Consider the following 15,849-nt stretch of genomic DNA (forward strand, 5'->3'; position numbering starts at 1 on the left):
CCTCAGTAAGGTAATCAGTTCTTTATATATTAAAAGGAAAGTGTCTTTTTTATTTACTAAACCAGTTTGTTTTCTATTTAGACTAATTAATTTTATAAAAAAGAGGTGGCCTTGACAAAGTCTAGTGCTAGCTTCTCTTGACGGAATTTTCATGTATATTATTTTTATTTGTGTATTTTCTGCTACTGCAGAAAAATTAGATTTGAAATTTTTTGAAGTGAAAACTTTAGCATCGTTGTGATTTCAAACTCGAAACGAAAAAGAGACAGACACATAAATTCATAAGATTTAACGTGGAAGAAAATGAGATAGGAAGTATTATACAGTGTATATACTTTAAATTAGTGTGGATTTGAACATCTTCTGAATAAAAAAAAAGTTAAACACACCCTTAAACGCGATTTAGCCCAGTATTCCAACATGGTTCACATTTAATTTATTACAAAGATACATTTATCTTAGTTAGGTATTTACATACAATTTTAAAAACGCAAACACCAAAACTAAATATTTAGAGTCATTTATAGTATTACATTAGTAATGATAACCTATTTGAAAAAAATCATCATTTAAAGAAAACACCTATTTGTCAAATGTAATGTCAAAAAGTATGTAAAATAATTATAAGTTTATAATTATACATAGCTTCAATCCAGTAAAAAAGTGTTTTCTTTAAATGATGTTTTTTTTCTTCAATTGTTATCATTACTAATTTAATACTATAAATGACTCTTAATATTTAGTTTTTGTTGCCAATTTCTCACCAAATAATTGTACGGGGCTGTACAAGATAACTTCCACGAAGAAATATTGTTCAAGTAAAACTATGACTAAATTAAATAAGATTGCCTTCTCGAGTTATTAAAACACAGCATATTTAATACATTTTATTACAACAACTTACAGAAATATACAATATGCAACATAGATCTTTGTACATTATTCTAAACTTGTTTGTGACAAGCAAATTAGGGCCACTATACATGTGTGGAACTAGATATTTAATTACGAAACTCGCCCTTAGTCCGTCACATCATACGCTGCATAATTATAGTACAGATGGCATTGTATGTGTAATAAACAATAGTATACAGAACGCAGAAGGTCACTTCATAGGATCACGATTAATAGTCAAAAACTACACATAGGAAAGTAATTGACGAAACTTAGGCAATTCAAACACTGACCGAATTTCATACCATTAATTAATAATAAAAAAATTGAATTGCCTAAGTTCTCTATAACTTATTTCTAAGATTATTTCACATGAAATTCGATTACAATTAAGCTCATATTTTATAAATGCATTATCATAAAAATGTTCCAACTAATTCCTTTAAATGACTGTTAACAAATGTTACATTTAAATATTTTTCTTTTTAATATCTTCGGTAATATCATTTAAAAATATATAATATGAGTTTAACAAACATACCCGTATGATATTAAAAATACTCGTAAACAATTAATAAAAAATACATTTATAATAAACTTGTAACTACGGTCTATCGCACTCTTGTAATATAACTATGGACTGTATATATACATATATCCAAATTGAGTATCGGAAAAGCTACATTCGCCAATCATTTTTTTTGCGTTATTTTTTATTAAAATTTGATAAGTTCTCAGCTAAAATAGGAAAAAGAACCTTATTACAGTATTATTTTGAATACTTAAACGCCGATTAAATATATATAAAAAAGATCATCTTCGTGGATGATATTAAATTTTGTGACATAAAAAATGCCTTTAAAATACAAACATATCTTTGAATCAGACCTATTTTGACTGACAATTTAACTATCTTTTGCAAACCTAACTGTCAAGTCCCTGGTTCTTCCTTTTGATCCTAGCGTAAGGCCCGATGTCGGGATCCGTCACGAAGTCCCACAAGACGCTCGACCAGCTGTCATGATGTGGTAGATTGTCGTAGAACTCTGGTGCTATGCGTTTCACCTGAAATTTTTATAAATTAATATTCTCAATGAAAACATAATTTTGTTCAGAATCGATCGAATATTTGAACCAGACAAATTTATCAGATAAATGCTGTAATAGATTTTTATTTTTGTGTAGTCTGTGCGGAAAGAGAACCGGCATTGTTATTTGGCTATACACAAAACTGCCACGCCGGTTCTGTTTCCACAGACTACTTCATTTCTATAAAGATTTTTTTACTTTTCTACGAACTTTATTGTCGATGACAGTTGACACTTATTTGTTAATGTGACACGGTTTATGATGCACAATTTTCTATTTACTAAAGGAAGTGACGCACGATACACGGGCCTCTAATGCGAAAATTTGTTGATAACTACGTGCCTACTCAACTATTGTTTAGCCGGAAATCAAACATAAGATGCTTGATAGGTAAAGCATTAAACCTATAGAATGCTATATTTGATTTATTTACTCGATAATAATTTGCTTTTAAGTGTTTAAAGCTAGCACTAAAATATATTTTATGATATGTTATAATAAAATCAATTAATAATACTTATACGCTCCAAAAAGAATTTACATGATAGAATTACAAAAAATATAATCTGTTAGCTTTCAACAATAAAGAAACAAAGTTACTATATCTAGTTTATGTTGTCACCACACCATTATGTTATAAATAAAAAGCTAAATATCTTTTTATACTAACCTCAGGCAGCCTACTCCCAGGTACCGCTGGGAAGTCATGATGCTCATTGTGGTAACCCACATTGAACGTGATCCAGTTAAGAGGACCATAATAGGAATATGTCTCAAAGCCTTTTTTAAACATATAATGCTCTGATATAAAATGGCCTGAAAGATTTAAGAGAATATATTAAAAAATACCAAATATTAAAGCTAGTGTTTGGAACGCGCGAATCTCTCTCTTACTTTTATGTTGTATAGCAGATTTTTAGAATATAACAACTTATAAAAGTCTCGTAAAGATGGATTTTACGAGACTTTTATCCATCTGTCATTATACCTTGAACACAATCATTTTTCAAACAATTTTGAGTTTTAAGTTTACATGAATTGTTATTTATTTAACATATATCAGGAAAACTACAATACTCGTTTTAAAATTTATAATATTAGCTCAGCTTAACTCACCGGCAACAGGGTGTATGCCCATAGCAAGAAGAGATCCAATAAGGAGATATGCCAACGCTTTGCCTCCTGAAAAATTGATTAATCAGTAATTCTGTTGTAACAGTTATCAGCAAGACCATTAGCTGTTAAGCCTCAGCCACGCCGATCTTTGAGACTTACAGGTTTCACAAGTTTTTTTATCGTATCGTGTCAATAAAAAAAAAATTGTACGCAACAAAGAAAACCATCAATCTTATAAACTAGCATTTTTGTAATACAAATGCAATTTATCAAAATGAGATTAATATAAATTTTCAATCAAACACGTTACACACTGCCTTTTTTTTAATAAAACGTCTCTCTATGCCTGAGCTGTATGATGCTGTACGCATATCGTAACTTATACGAGGAGAGGCGGATAGCTCGCTCGTTATCCGAGAGTTTAGCCGCGGCTAGCAATAATTTTTATTGCCATAGCTGTTATTTTAGCATTTAATTTCGAACCGTTAAGTTCTTAATAAGAAACTCATTATTTATTAGTTAAAGTTACCAAAGACAATTGCAAACTTACCGAAAAACTTCACGACGAGCATATCAAACATGATTTGTAAGATCAGGTTGATTACTTCCATTGGCATTGGTGGTTTGGGTCTCACCACCAACGGCCTTAGCGAGTAGAAGAACGGTTGCAGGAAGAGCCATACCAGTTTACCACCAGTAGTGCAAAACAACTTCGCTTCTACCAAGGTCGGTAGATCAACATCGATCTTCTCGTCGCCTTGATACTGAAATTGTATATTAGAAGAATGTAACCTCGCTAATAGAAAATCGCTAATAGAGACAAATGTAGCTCTAGTTCTAAAGTCCAATGTGTGTGTCCATTGGCGACGGTATTCTCGGTATTATATTTTTAATGTATCATCTATTTAGTTTAGTTTAGTTTTTTTTTGTTTCTGTTTAGTTTTGTCTTAATAACTGTGTATAACATGTATTTTTGCACTACTTCCCAATCTCATGTAATTTAATACATTTTTATTCATTTTTTCTTTACTGACAGTGGTTGCCTGGAAGAGATCGCTCGAAAGCGATAAGGCCGCCAGTTGCTTTGTCCTTTTGACTTAATTATGTTCAGATTTTTTATTGTAGTGTAACGAAGTGTTAATAAATAAATAACATCCCTCGATTTAACGACAAAGTAAGCATCGAAATCAATTGACATTGGTTGGTTTAGTTTAGCAACAATTGAGTAATAATGTACTTTTTAAGTTGCTAAAATAAGTAAAAACTGCGTAGCTTTGTACATTCTTTCGTCGCTTTATTATCCTAGCCCGTAATAAACTCCACTGTCTGCGTCATGCATACGAACTTTCTAAGAAAATCGTTCTTGTGTTTACAAATTGGGTTTTCTTGCACGTGTACTATTGTTGACCATGACTAATAAGTAGGAGTCACGGAATATCTATACGTTTATCTAGTCTCCATTTAACGACAACTCTCTATAACGTCAAAAAATACACAGTCCCTTCAGTGTGTTATATAGAGTTTACACTATATAGTGTATATACCTAAATCTATATATGTGATTAAGATAGGAGATATAGAAACATGGAATATGGCCGCGTATACTTATGTTGTGCATGACATACACCGTTACACTTACCCTATGATGCTCCAAGTGATATTTCTTAAAACTGATAGATATAGGTATTCCAATCGGAAGGTTCGCGAAGAAGCCAAACAATTTGTTGTGTAGTGGCCTATTGTGACCGAAGGCTAGGCTGTGTGCGATTTCATGGATTGCTGAAATTAGAAAATTTATACACATATTATTCTATATCACTCAGTATATTCAATATATATATGGCGATAGTGTAGCCCTAAGTGATTATCAAATTAGAAAAATAATACTCCAAAAGAACTGTAAATTATATATCGAATTGGCAGATGTGAATAGTCCTTGCTGTGTACATTCAACATCATTCGTGGCCATAGAGGACCGTGATTTCAACGGCTGATCACGTGGTGGCATGCTGCATACCGTGGTAAGTGGGTAAGCACGAGGTAACCGTGCCGCGGGATTGCGTAACACATTTATGCACCCCACGGAAAAATAAAAAGATCAACAACATTTTTTGTCCAATCAGACACGCTATACAATCGTTATTTCTGTCAGACCAATCACAATTAAGCAATATGCGTCATCTTTTGGTTTAAATTTTTTAGATTAAGTGACGCGGTTTTTGCTAGGTATTCTATTAGTCCTGGTAAAGGGAAACTATTTAGATATTTATCGTTAAAAACATTTCTTGATTAAGAAAGTTTGTCATTCAAGATTAGATAAATAAAATATCAGGTGTTAGATAATAATTTAGATTAATATGGGACAAGTTTTAAATACGTAAGCCGGTCAGGACAAGGACACTGATAAAAAGCATTTGTATTTCGTATAAGATTAACACGACTAAATTACGCCATGAAACATTCCGTGTACGTGATTCAAACGTGATAAACTCAGAGGAAGATTAAAAAAATATTACAAAATCTATTAAAATCTCTAGTAATTATTTATTTATGTAATATCTCACGACAATATTGACTATAAAAACTACCGGAAATTCTTAAAAAATAATTAAAATACGGAATTTAATTTAAGCAGAGCTCGGAGCTCAAGAATATTCTTTATTACCAATATGACGGTAGAATGGAAATATATTTATTTTATGCTGCTCCCCGCAAACTTCCTTAATATGATGTTTTACACTTTTTTCAAAATACATAAAATACTCATACATACACATACTCTATAAAAACCTTTCTCAGAGGTTCAAGGAATAAAAAAAATATCTAGTTGGTCTGGCCGTCTTCAAGTTTTGAGATTAGCAACACATTTTGCGCTTGATATATTAGGTCCTTACATATGAAATTGGCGTTTTGTATGGGAGGAACAAAAAGTCGAATATTTTTAAATATAATATATTTAATTGATCAAAGTATGAACCATTGTTTTCTATGCACTTTTGCCATCTCATAGGTAGTTCATTGATCCCTTTACTAAAAAAACCAGTCGGACGGGAATCAATAAAATCTGTGAAGGCGATTTGGACTGCCCCATCAGAGTTAAATTTTTTCCCTTGCATTTTTCATTTGCAAATTTCGAAAAAAATGGTAATATGTTGCAGCAAGGTCCGGGGAGTATGGAGGATGTCTTAGACATTCCAATTGAAGCTCTTCTAATTTGGTAGCCGTCTGTTGTGATATATATATATAAATAACTAAATAAATATATATATATATATATATATATATATATATATATATATATATATCATAAATATATATATATATATATATATATATATATATATATATATTTATATATTTATGATATTTATACCATTACTTGTATAGTAACTATGTATTACCGTGCTGATAAACGAGACCATACGACAGTGAGTACGAAATGTCTTCTTGGTAATGCTTTTTGCTCTGGCAAATTTTATTGTTTTTGGAGCATTCGCGGATTTACAGAGATTCAAGTAATCGGTTCGTTTGATAAGCTATCGCGTGATATACATCACGTATTGATTCAAATGGCTATAATGTATTGATAATGTAAAGTGAATGAAAACATTTATTTCCATTGATAAAATGTTCTTCTAATCGTTAAGAAACAATGTCTAATATATACATTTCGCATCAACACTCCCTTTGTAGAGAGAGGACTAGGTACTATAATAAAGGAGCTGGGTTCCCACGAAAAGTATTTCGTTTCCCTTAAGTGCTTTGCAACTATCCGAATGGCAGAAGCGGAGTTCGACATACTCATCATTATGGACTTATTGGTCAACAAAATAAAATATAATTGATAACCTAACCTACCCTAACACCTTGACCACTGCCAAACTGTAAAACTTCAGAATGGCAATCGACAATACAACTTACCCAACATTAGGGAATGATTAATAACACCTCCAAAGCAGTACGCGACCACAATTAACACGGGCCAGCTCATATACGGCACCAGGGGCAGCATTACGAACTGAGCGAACACCATCCCGGTGACCACCCATTTAAAATTCGGGTCATAGCCGTAGAGTTTCTTGATTTCTGGGTATTTTTCTGAAAATAAAACCAAACTTTATAAGAACACAGGGCTTCGGGCGCATGGAAACACAAATATGACCTTAAACAAAATACAATTGTCTATAGACCACTAAAAAGCCTTAGTCTATCTTAATAAAATTAATGTAGATTTATAAGAGCAGCTTTTAGCGTGCATCATCCCTGAGGTGGAGCTCAACGCTCGCCCGTGCGGTAAGAAAACCATCGTGAGTCCACGTGTCAGGCACAGAAGGCTGTACTAATTGCTATAAGAAAATGATCACGAAATAAATAAAAAATCTGATACTCAGTTTTTACAGGGGCACGCCTTTTTTGTATTTTCTTTGAATTAAAAAGCAAAAAGCCTTGTGTTGCGTAAGACAAAACGACTAGCGACTCCAAAATCAAGATAATAATAATCTAAATATAATAAAATAGACTTCTTTCTTCATAATTCTTTTAATATTGGCAAATAAACAAGCAACCGCAAATTACCAGTACCTAAAAGAATCTTCTTGTTGTTGTTGACATTTAAAATTAAACTTTAGATTAATAGTTAAATTTATTTGTGACCTTTGTGTTTCTATGTATTGAGTATGTGTTTTTAATTACACATGAAGGCCTTATCAATATGTAATATTGGCATTTATTTGTAATCCTTATCAGAATATCTTATAATAATTCCATTTCTTTGAAAGAGATCTATTAAGTAATTAAACAAACAATATGGAGTTTTCTTTGTCATATATATCTCGGAGCAAACTAGCTTGAAAGGCAGTTCAATAAACAGCCTAGCCGCTTAACACAAACCACGCGGCCTGAATGAGACTAAGGCATTTGACCAGACACCTAGGCAAATATCAAATAAATTGGATCGATGATGTATAAGTACAGAAACAACATCGAGTTTTACCTGTTTCTGCCACCTAGCGCTAAAACTTTTCGAACTGTCAATGTCTCGCTCATGATTTTCAAAGAGTATGTTTAATTTTAAATATATTAAGTTTTTTAAGTCTCATATATCTTTTATTACTTCATGTGACAGAAATACGTTCAAATGGCCTAAGGATTAGCCAGCCAGTTTATAAAATGATGTATCAAATGATACGGCTATCATTCAGGCCGCTAGTTACTCGGCGCTGTTACGTAATGAGGCTAGGCTGTTGATTCAACGGCTAATTAAGCTAGTTGGCTGCGACATATACATAGTTTTTATTTTTCCTTTCCATAAGCTGGAATTAGACATCATTCTTTGCAACACGATAAGGGGTTTTGGAACCAAAAGTTTTGGTTTCTTCTGTTAATAAGAGTAAACTTAATAAAAGATCTAGTGACTCGTGTGCAACCATGTCATCAATGGCATCTGATAGAATCTGTTCTAGAAGAGCTGTCAAGAAACTCCTCCTACCTTTTTATTCGCCAGTTACTTTTTCACTAAGCTGTATATTATTGTATGTATGATATTATGTGTCCCCACGTGACATGGCAAGAAACAATATAGTAAAATGCTGTTGATAGTGGCAGAACTCCGTCTCAGCAGCGTGAATTACCCACATTATAAAAAAAACTCAATCAGTCTCACAGATCATCGTGAAAATCGTTCAGACTAAAAGCGCACTGGATTTTTCATGTATGTTTGTATGTATATATGTCTTGTTAGACGAGCGGTTCGTTTTTGCGTTAAGCTATCTAATAACGGACCAGGTAATTTTTACGCAGCAGCAAACCTCTACGTTCTCCTACCATACCTAGTTTTCTCTCGAAGTACTGGCGTGTGTAATAACTACACGTACAGTGAAATAAAACGCGAAAATACCTCGAGGATTCTAAAATAATAATTGAAACGGCTAAATCAAGTTTTATAGGAATGGACTACTGACATACCTGTGGAATGAAATCTTCTAAATATCCTCCTTGTGTTTATATCTTTTGTTAATACACATGTGTCAAAAACATAGCTATATGTGCACAGTATAGACTTTAGTTAACTTTATAAGTAAATACTGTGACTTTTTTAATTAATAACTATACATTCATTTCATATCACGCAAATAAATGACAACATTATCTTGAGTGGTCATTGTCTCTCATTGTGAAGAGCTTACTAAGTCCGAATGACTTGATGATAGATAACTATTATTACACGGCTACTGTCTCCAACAAATACTATTAAATATTTTATTCAGAAGTGAGTTGAGATTGCGCAAAACATGCCAGAATAATACAGCAACAGCATATAGTCTTCGAACGACGGTAAAGTATACTACTTACAGAATTTAGAATAGATATGTAGCAAAAATTACCAATCAGTATGTATGGTACTACTACGAAACCTACTTAATTTACGAAAATTATATACTTAATTGAAGGACGGAGACTTTTTCTTTGGAGTTTATGGCCTGGTAAGGACTGAGGCTTATTTAACTATAAGGGCCCTTACTCTGCAACATCCAGTAGCGATCCTGTTCTAAATAATTAATTTGACCTTTAACGTTTTTGTATGGAAGACCTTGCATACAAAAACTTTGGGATAGGTATTTGAAGTTACAGAGTACCGGCGCTCGTCTTAATAAGTAGGAACATAGAAAATTGTTAATACATCTAAGATCGATTTGTATTTACGTATTTCTTATCGCCGAGAGCAAACAATAAAATACAACATATAATAAAAAATTTGTATCGGAAAACCGATAACATTTATTACCGATAACAGTACTCAGAAATATATCGAGGAAAACAGAATTTCTAATGGACGATAATCATTTTTCCAACTCGCTAATAGTATATATGTGCAGATATTAATAAATATAAACAAGTAATTTACACAACGACGATAACATTTATATTTTAAAATACTATAACTCTCTATATATATATAGTTATATCAATTCCAAATTACATCTACAAAAAACAACCTAGAGGGAGAACCTGTTATTCTAATTCTTCTCGAATATATCAGAATAAACACTACATATACAGAGCTCGATATGTTCGGTAGAAGGCTTATCAATTTAAAAAAAGCATTGTTAAGCGACTATCTGGAACCTATTACGCTTCGTTAAGCAACAAACTACTAGTAAATTAGACTTTATTGGAAGTGTAATATTTTAGTTTTTTTATAACATAATGGACATTTATTTTAGAAAATATAGCTTGTAATATAGCACACTATTTTCTGTAATACAGGTACTCTTTCTTACCTTTAACAGGCATCTCACACGAACAAGCATTTCCTTATTTTTTGTGCATGTAAGTTTTTGTGAGAATAATATAAAGATTATTATTATTATTCTTGTAAGTTTAAGGGACCCGACACGATTCAGAATCTACACCTGTCCATTGCGTTGTTGTATTGAATTTATTTTCGCCTACGATCTTGGATTCTCAATGGGATGCATCCTAAAATGTTTTAGCCGAGCAAGTAACACCTTATATAATCTTGCACTCAGGATAAAATGTATAAAGTATGGATATGACTCATATGAGACATCAAACCTCTTATCTACTAGCCTCATGCGTGTCTCTATAAATATATATCTTAAACTTAACAAGAGGATCTCCAAAATATTCGACAATTGAACCTAACGGTCCGATATAAAAGCGGACTATGTAACAGTTAATAGATTGAATTATCTAAAAAAAAATTTTCATAACGATACCAACATAAAATCAATACGATACAAATTTTCATAAAATTTCTGTGAGACTACAGTCATAACTCAGTTGACCTTCAATGACGTCTCTGCAAACAATAGCACAACGTTATTCATATGATATTGTTATCATACAAAATGGCATATAATATACGAACATTTTGTATTTTTAAACATTATTTTCTTAGTGAAATCATCGACTATAGTCTATATATAGTAAATATCTATAAACCTAGGGAAAATTTGCTAATAATGTACAAAAACATCAGACATATAAAAACGGCCCAACAATGTACTTAAGTGATTGTTTGTCTGTATTCGCGACAAAACTTCACATTTTAAGTTATAATTCTTAGAACTACTTTTAATTCCAAATTTCACTATCAGTCTTGATTTCCGCGAAGCCATAACGGCTTATAAACTCATTGTTTTTATCAGGTAATCAGCAGCTACACATTTGTTTTATGGTTTCGAATTTCCATACATTAATTTAGACGGAAATTTCCTCAAAGTTTCCCTCATTACTACGGTGTAAAACTGATACAGATATCAAAAAATTAGCACTCTCTAACAAAGTGCCGATTCCAATAATTATGACGACATAAAACAAATGTAACTCTATTTTGATTAAGCTTCCACATCTGTAGCGCAAACTCCGAAGTCCCTATTTCAGTTACTGTGTTCTATAAAGAAATGTTTATAGCATTTCTAAAAGTTTTAGTTAGTTTTAGTTGTACACGACCAATAATCACTTAATATGGGCATACGCATATTAACATGGCCAAAACTACGTTATGCATGGCGCTTACTCATAGCTACACTAATAACTATTAGTACTGAAGTCCGAAACGACTAATTAATAATAATTGCACTACCTTCGGCAACAAGATGTTAATGTGGCAATTGTAAACTATTTTAAATGTATGAAGGAAAAAAAAACAAGCTGCTAGATTTTTCGTAGAAATAAATTCTATATAAAATAATATATTGTCTAATGGCTATACAAACAAATTATCCATTCTTTGAAATAAACCCAGTGTCTAAACTTAACGTAAAACTATATCCTAAGTACTTTCAATAACGTTGTTATGGAATTAAGAGAAAGCGTAACATTCTGTGATTGGATCCAGTTTTTCTGACTTTGAATTTAAAATATTACAAAACATGCCTTAACAAGACACTATTATTGTCTAAAATCTGATTATTAAGGCATTGCACATGTGTTTTTGTGCCTTATGTAAGGGTAGGTATCATGGCACAAATTTTAGCCTGTTATTTCAGGCTTACAACGTCTAACTTTACTGTATGTGAAGTAGACGTAAATAGATAAAATTTTAATCTATGAAGTAAACATTTTATGATATGGGTTATAGTAATAATAATAATTTATTGCAAGAATATGGTACAAAAATGTGTAAGGTGATACAATAGTAAGTTCGCATATTCTGCCACACGTAATGGCGCGCAAATTTGTCCTTAAAGGAGTTTTACATTATTAGTCATATGAATTATTAAATTAACGAAACGTTATTAAATTTATATCAATGCGTCTCACGCAAATAATTATTTATTGAAGAATATATTTTTTCAAAAAACACCAAGTCGATTTTTAAAGACTAATCGGAAGACCTTTCAATTATTTTTGTAAATTATTGTAAACCTTGATTGCCACACAAAAGGTGTTGTACCTAAACAGTTCCAGATAGATTTTTGGCACAGCCAATTTCTCCCCATGTCTACTTCTTACTTCGAATTCTATATTCGACTTAAAAATATGTGTGTTTCTGTGCACGAATAAGGACATTTCTCAAATACAAATACAGGGAAGATATACAATTTTGAGCTTCTTAAATAAAGGTACGCAACTATCAAGACAGTTTTCTCCACAAATTCTTTCTTTTGAGCCTTTTTACTTCAACTGAATTTCCCCATGAAACATATGCATGATAAGCAGCCAATACCGTATCATGGTTAACAGTTTCCGAGTCGTATTAAAACAAAAACGAAACCGTCTATTTTGTTCTGTAACTTTTCAATGTGTGCTTCCAACTACAAAATTTATCTAGCGTTATACCTAAAAATACACATTAGTTTAGTAAGTTAGTTTGTGTTTTTCAGTTGTAGGTCTGAAAATGGAGTAAGTTAGTTTTGGTCATGTTTGTTTGTAGATTATTTGCATTCACCCAGTTGTTGGCGTCGTCTAGAGAGTAAATTAAGTTGCTTTTTAAATCTTGATTGTTTCACTTTTTATTATAAGTGTAGTGTCATCAGCAAATAGTATAGAGTTCTGGTGTTATAGTATCTGGGAGGTCATTTATGTATGTATTATTCCGTAGCATTCTATTTTTTAAAGTCTTTCATGACATACAAAGTCAAAAGCCTTTGTCATATCTAGAAAGATGCAACCTATTAGTAACAATTCCTAAAGAATAATAGACATGCCAAATGAGCATGTTTATTCCTTTAAAGGACAACACAAAGATAGGGTAATACCCTAACTATGTATATAATGACACATTAAACTGTTTGATTTATGGAAAATCCTGTGAAATGTAAACAAAGCAACCACATTGGTACTGTGATGAGGTACTAATTAACTTGATAAGCCACCAATCTTAATCAACAATGTAGCTTATCTGTTTGTTTAGGAGTTTACTATGATAATAAGACACATTCACAGATTCTTATTAGCCATAAAGAGTGAACAGCAAAGAATAACCTTTACATTTTTTTAAGTTATATGCTTTATTCTCTTTTTAACCCCAATGAAATAAGACCATGTCACTATCTATTACTAACCTCTTACTAGCATTAGAAATTGAAATCTATGTCCAAATATAATATTTTTATTCCAGAAGCAGTGGGTTTTCACACTTCTATTATGCACCAACAGATTGTCAAATTTTTCGCAATATCAACACTTACCACTAGTGAAGAAAAACTTAGTGAAAGCAGTTGTAGATACAAAGACAAAATGTGTCAGACATAAGACACTGGTCACCTACTACCCTTTAAAAAATAAGATATGATACAGGCGCAGAAATTTAAAAACTTAAAAAAATTTAAAAACTTTGAATTACATGTAATGTTATATTTCCTCAACATTCAACTTGTCAAGTTGACACTTATAATACTGTAATAATTTAATATTGTTTTTACTACAAGTATAGTTTTTAATATTTATTATGGTCAAACAAATCTTACTACTCATACAAATTAAGTAAGAGCAAATATCTTTTATGAACTGGCTAGCAGCCTTATCAGTTTATTAATCTGAATGAACCACTCTCTTTGAAAATAAAAACAATTTCTTTATTTAAGGAATGTTTTGCAAATTTAGAAACTCAATATATATTTAATTACATTGAAATTGACAATAAATTTTCATTTCATGAAAATTCATGACCAATTGATTACTTCTTTTTTAATTAAGAAATGACATTTGTTTAACACTGCTTGCAATTAAAGATAATGTTTAAAAAAAATAATACAGATATTATATATAGATATGAATAGGAATAATATAAATAATCTACTCAAAACATTTCAATTTCATAGTAAGAGTCCCAAAAACCAAATAAATTTAAAAGGTATTAATTATTGCTAAATTTATAATTGAGAAGCTCCTTCCTACATAATTGCTTTAATTATCTTGAACTTTACATAATCATTTACATTAATGCATTAGGAAGTTGTGTTACAATGAATTAGAAATCATAATTAATATTAAATAATAACTTGATAAAAAAGGTTATCTTTAAACATATTTTTAGCTGTTACTGCCTTTTCAGATAAAAGTACTAATATTTCAATTCCCATTTAAATTATAATTTTTTTTTTACTTTGACAATGCTTCAAAAATATGTCTTGATTTTATAAATGTTTAAAGGCATTAGATTTTTAGCAGAAAGCCCCATAAATCCCGAGTGATACAGGGGATATAACAATTTAATAATTGTAATTAATATTACATTTGTTTTTTTAAGCAAGTAATACAATATTATAAAGTATTTGTTACACTTTTTTTACTATTGTACTGCCTGTGCATAAAATTAGATTGTAAAACATATAAAGAAAAATAAATGTCAAGTTGTGTCTTAACAAGAATGTGACTTTTTATCAGAATAGAAATAAAAGATAGCCCTACATAAATATTTAACAAAAAAATGTATATTCAATTCATAGATATGAACAACTGGTCCTTCACCATATTATTAACTACTAATTTCTTAACAAATAATAAGACTGGGACAGGCTGATTTCTTATTAAATAAAGTTTTCAATTGTCTTAGTGCCTTTAGTAGATTATTTTTGACCATTAGTAGGTAAATTGAGATATACATAGTCTTCAATGTTTCACTTCAAATTGTACGTCATGTTCATTATTGTTCATTACAAATAACGGAGAACGTACCAAGAAATAATAAGGCACTTATGACCTATTATTTAACATCTTGTGATCATTTGAATGTCACGCTAACTAGCTTTAGTTTAAAACTGTAAAACGTAACTAATTAATGGTTTAATAATTTATAAAAATGACGTAATTTATTACCCAAAATGATCTTTCGTCGACTGGCATGCGGCTCCTCAGTATGGACCCATTCAAAATCATTTCTCGATACGTGTGCACCCATTTTACGTATAAATTAATATTACTTGTTACAGAATTATAAGTTTAAATGTGCAGAACTAGAATAAGAGCAACGTCTCTCATTGAAACACTAGATTGTAATCTGTAACCGATGTCTGATACTTTTCGCGATTCGGGCCGGCACTTATTTAATTTTATGACGAAAGAAATCCGAAGCGGTAGATTAGTCGCACGACCGCTCAGATTAACGTCATTATTCAACTTAATTTTTTAACCACAGACTACGACTCTTTATTATTTCACAAACAAATCTGATGTATGCGGAATGTCATAAAATTTTTAAACCATAGCTTCCGACGTGATTACGAGCACGGAGTAAACATTTTGGAGGAATGCAAAGACTAGAAAGAGTCTCCAAATATA

General features: G+C 31.2%; 1 protein-coding gene across 2 annotated transcripts; it reads right to left on the reverse strand.

The window, feature by feature from the left end:
* Positions 1 to 874: 874 nt before the first annotated feature.
* On the reverse strand, positions 875 to 15,730 carry LOC123717320 (sphingolipid delta(4)-desaturase DES1). 2 transcript variants are annotated; one of them, XM_045673243.1, is made up of 8 exons: positions 15,388 to 15,730; positions 7,021 to 7,197; positions 4,739 to 4,878; positions 3,650 to 3,863; positions 3,100 to 3,165; positions 2,654 to 2,799; positions 1,788 to 1,959; positions 875 to 1,612 (listed from the first exon to the last, which is right to left on the reverse strand). In XM_045673243.1, the coding sequence occupies exons 1-7, from the start codon at positions 15,467 to 15,469 to the stop codon at positions 1,819 to 1,821; spliced, it is 966 nt and encodes a 321-aa protein (XP_045529199.1). In that variant the 5' UTR covers positions 15,470 to 15,730; the 3' UTR covers positions 875 to 1,612; positions 1,788 to 1,818. The 2 variants fall into 2 exon arrangements, with proteins under 2 accessions (XP_045529199.1, XP_045529198.1); XM_045673242.1 differs by having other exon boundaries at positions 875 to 1,959.
* Between the last annotated feature and the right edge of the window lie 119 nt (positions 15,731 to 15,849).

Source organism: Pieris brassicae, chromosome 12 (assembly GCF_905147105.1).
Source record: "Pieris brassicae chromosome 12, ilPieBrab1.1, whole genome shotgun sequence".
Lineage (NCBI taxonomy): Eukaryota > Metazoa > Arthropoda > Insecta > Lepidoptera > Pieridae > Pieris > Pieris brassicae.

Coding starts and splice junctions, on each gene's coding strand:
- LOC123717320 (XM_045673243.1), bottom strand. CDS start 15,469: ATGGGTGCACACGTATCGAGAAATGATTTTGAATGGGTCCATACTGAG. Junction 3,864..4,738: donor ATCACTTGGAGCATCATAGG/GTAAGTGTAACG, acceptor ATACAATTTCAG/TATCAAGGCGACGAGAAGAT. Junction 3,166..3,649: donor GCTCGTCGTGAAGTTTTTCG/GTAAGTTTGCAA, acceptor TCAATTTTTCAG/GAGGCAAAGCGTTGGCATAT.